Source organism: Grampus griseus, assembly GCF_964374135.1.
Source record: "Grampus griseus genome assembly, chromosome: 9".
Taxonomy (NCBI): Eukaryota; Metazoa; Chordata; class Mammalia; order Artiodactyla; family Delphinidae; genus Grampus; species Grampus griseus.
The window spans coordinates 34,719,474-34,721,973 of NC_139003.1; the positions used below are offsets into that span (position 1 = coordinate 34,719,474).

The 2,500-nt window shown below is 42.0% G+C and overlaps 1 protein-coding gene across 2 annotated transcripts in view; it reads right to left on the reverse strand.

Moving 5' to 3' along the window:
* The window catches only part of FOXP2 (forkhead box P2), a 528,540-nt gene that overhangs the window by 29,813 nt on the left and 496,227 nt on the right, over positions 1-2,500 (reverse strand). For both annotated transcript variants that reach the window (XM_082662359.1, XM_082662358.1), the window contains 3 exons: positions 1,333-1,534; positions 173-249; positions 1-34 (listed from right to left, as the gene is read on the reverse strand). The exon at positions 1-34 is cut by the window's left edge and continues 68 nt beyond it. In XM_082662359.1, coding sequence (XP_082518485.1) covers positions 1-34; positions 173-249; positions 1,333-1,534 — 313 coding nt within the window. The remainder of the gene's footprint in view (positions 35-172; positions 250-1,332; positions 1,535-2,500) is intronic.

Here is a 2,500-nt window from a genome sequence, read left to right on the forward strand (position 1 = left end):
GTGTTAACTGCCTGTCAGATGACTCCATGATAGCCTGAAATGAGACAAGATACAGAGTGACATAAAATAATGGTTTACTAACTAGGCTAGATGACACTTTCTCATCCAAGTCTTTCTTAAGCATTTATGAATTTTAATTTAATCAGGCAAAGTTAATTTTCCCTCTACTTACCTGCCTTATGAGAGTTGCATAAGTAAATGGAGGTCTGACATCTGCATTTTTATAAAACTCGTAGTTTGGGGCAATCTCTATAAAAATAAAAACTAGGTGTTAATTCTGCTAATAATTCCCATTGCGTATCATTGATTTTTCATATTTTCCCCTAGTACTGGTGAAGTGATTCAGTGAGAGAGCCACTGACTAGTGAAAGCACAAAGCATGACAGTGGAATTGAATTTTATGGAAAAGGCCATTTCTGACGTGAAGTGCAAATGAAGCGTCCCTAGTTGTTGGCGGTACTTCAGGAACCGTGCAACCAGCTGGCCTGAGGATTTTTTCCAACAGCCAGGTCCTCTTTTAAGTGGGTGGTTTAGGCAAGTTCTTACATGGACTTTCGCCCCCCTGCCATAATCTTTGCTTTTCTCATCTAATACTTCATAAAGCATACCAGGATCATCTCTCGGCATCTATGGCCCTCTAACAAAGGAAACACAAAACCCTCACAAGCGCCCATGTTGAAAATAACTTCACTTTTTGTACAAAGTGGGCTCTGGGCTAATCACGGTTACAATGTGTGACTGTGATTATCCAGATGCCCCCAGGGCAGGGGTGAGGGGTTGGGGGTGGGAGGGAGTAGGGAGAGAGAGAAGGTAAATTCGTGTTCCGTGCCAACTGTGCCTCTCAGACACATCTTAAGCAAAGTGGCATGTAGGCATCAGGACCTCTGCTAGGATTTCATTAGGTAGCACCTTGACAAAGACTGATGCCTGTAAAGCCTGCACTGTCTTGCATAGGGCAATGGTGCTTCCTATCTGTCCTTTTAAATGGCTCTTCTCCTACGGCATTACTCGCAGATGTTGCATGGCTACCGTCTTCCCTCCGAGATCAAAGGATCTCATTGAATTGAGGTGATAATATGGGCTGTCCTGACAACACATCTCTCAATGTCTCTAATGGGGAGAGCTTGCTTTCCTGAACAACCCCTCAGAACAATTCATCACGATGTGCTTAGGGAATCGCCCCTATCCGCATTTACCAGGAATAAAACAATGATCACTCCATAAATCATGACTTGAGTTTCCATGTGCTCTGGAATGGCTCATGTACAGTTGCTTCAGCTATAGTTTTCCTCTCCCAAAGTAAAAGAGCTCTACTGAGCATTGATATCCTACCTGATGACATGGGAATGTTGTATTTGTCTGAATGTCGCCTTCGTATGGCTCCCACATTGGGCACACTGGCTGGGGTGATTACTGAGGGTCCCTGGGTAATCGGGGTGACTGGGGCCGTTGGTGTGGTAGGGGTTTGAGGTAAGCTCTGTGGGGATGTCTCCAACATGTTCTTCGACATGGTGACACTAGACACCAGATTTAGCTGCAAAGGCCCAAGAGAAGGGCAGGAAAAAGGTAGAGACAAGAGAAAAAGACTTAAAAAGGTTTGACAAATGAGAGTGGTTTCACTTCTACAGCTGTGTTGCCACTAATAAGCTGCAAAAGGAAGCAGCCAATCTCAACTAATTACAGGATGAAATTGTATCATAAGAACTCTAATTAGAGGATGCTGTTAGAGGTTATCTAATAATCTACTGCAATGTTACTTAGGACTAACTTCTTGTCCTACCAGACTTCAGCAAAAGTCTATTTCCTTAAATACAAAGCCAGTTGCTGACTATTGACTGCCCCTATGGTTAAACAGGTGTAGCCCCCAGTGAAGCAACAACAACAGCAATAATGAAGGAGGCAATGTTTTCAACCAACAGGACTTCAAGTAAGTTGCTATTCTGTTGCTGCCAGAATTTTTTTTTTTTTTCCCATAGTCCCAAATCTCAGCAGAGAGGCTCCAGCCAGCTGGAAAATTTTACACTGACCTTTAGTCTCCTTGCTAATTTCGTGGAATGGTAATGACATTACTACATATTCAAACAAAATTGTCTTAATTGCAAATTAGCCGGAGGAGGCTGAAAATTTTCAAATTAAATCTGATTGGAGATGGAGAGAGGGAAATGGAATTTCCTCACTAACAATCATTTGTGGCATGTGTTAACAAATATAATGAAATGTCAAGTTTGCCAATTCCTCTGGAAGTATCATTTTCAATTTATGATTACAGTGTCACTTAATGCTGATGTACCCTGGAAAGTGGGTGTCAGGGTAGAAAAAAGGAAAAAGGTGAGAATGTATGCAAGCTGCTTAACAGTGTGCCCTTCATTACTCCCCTCAGAAAGGCCCTGTTCTTCATTATCAAAGAACTCATATCACCTCTGTCATATTTACCACACATCTTTTGTCATAAATAGCATCCAATTAGCAAAATTTTTAAGCAGGGCAGCACATAAAAAGC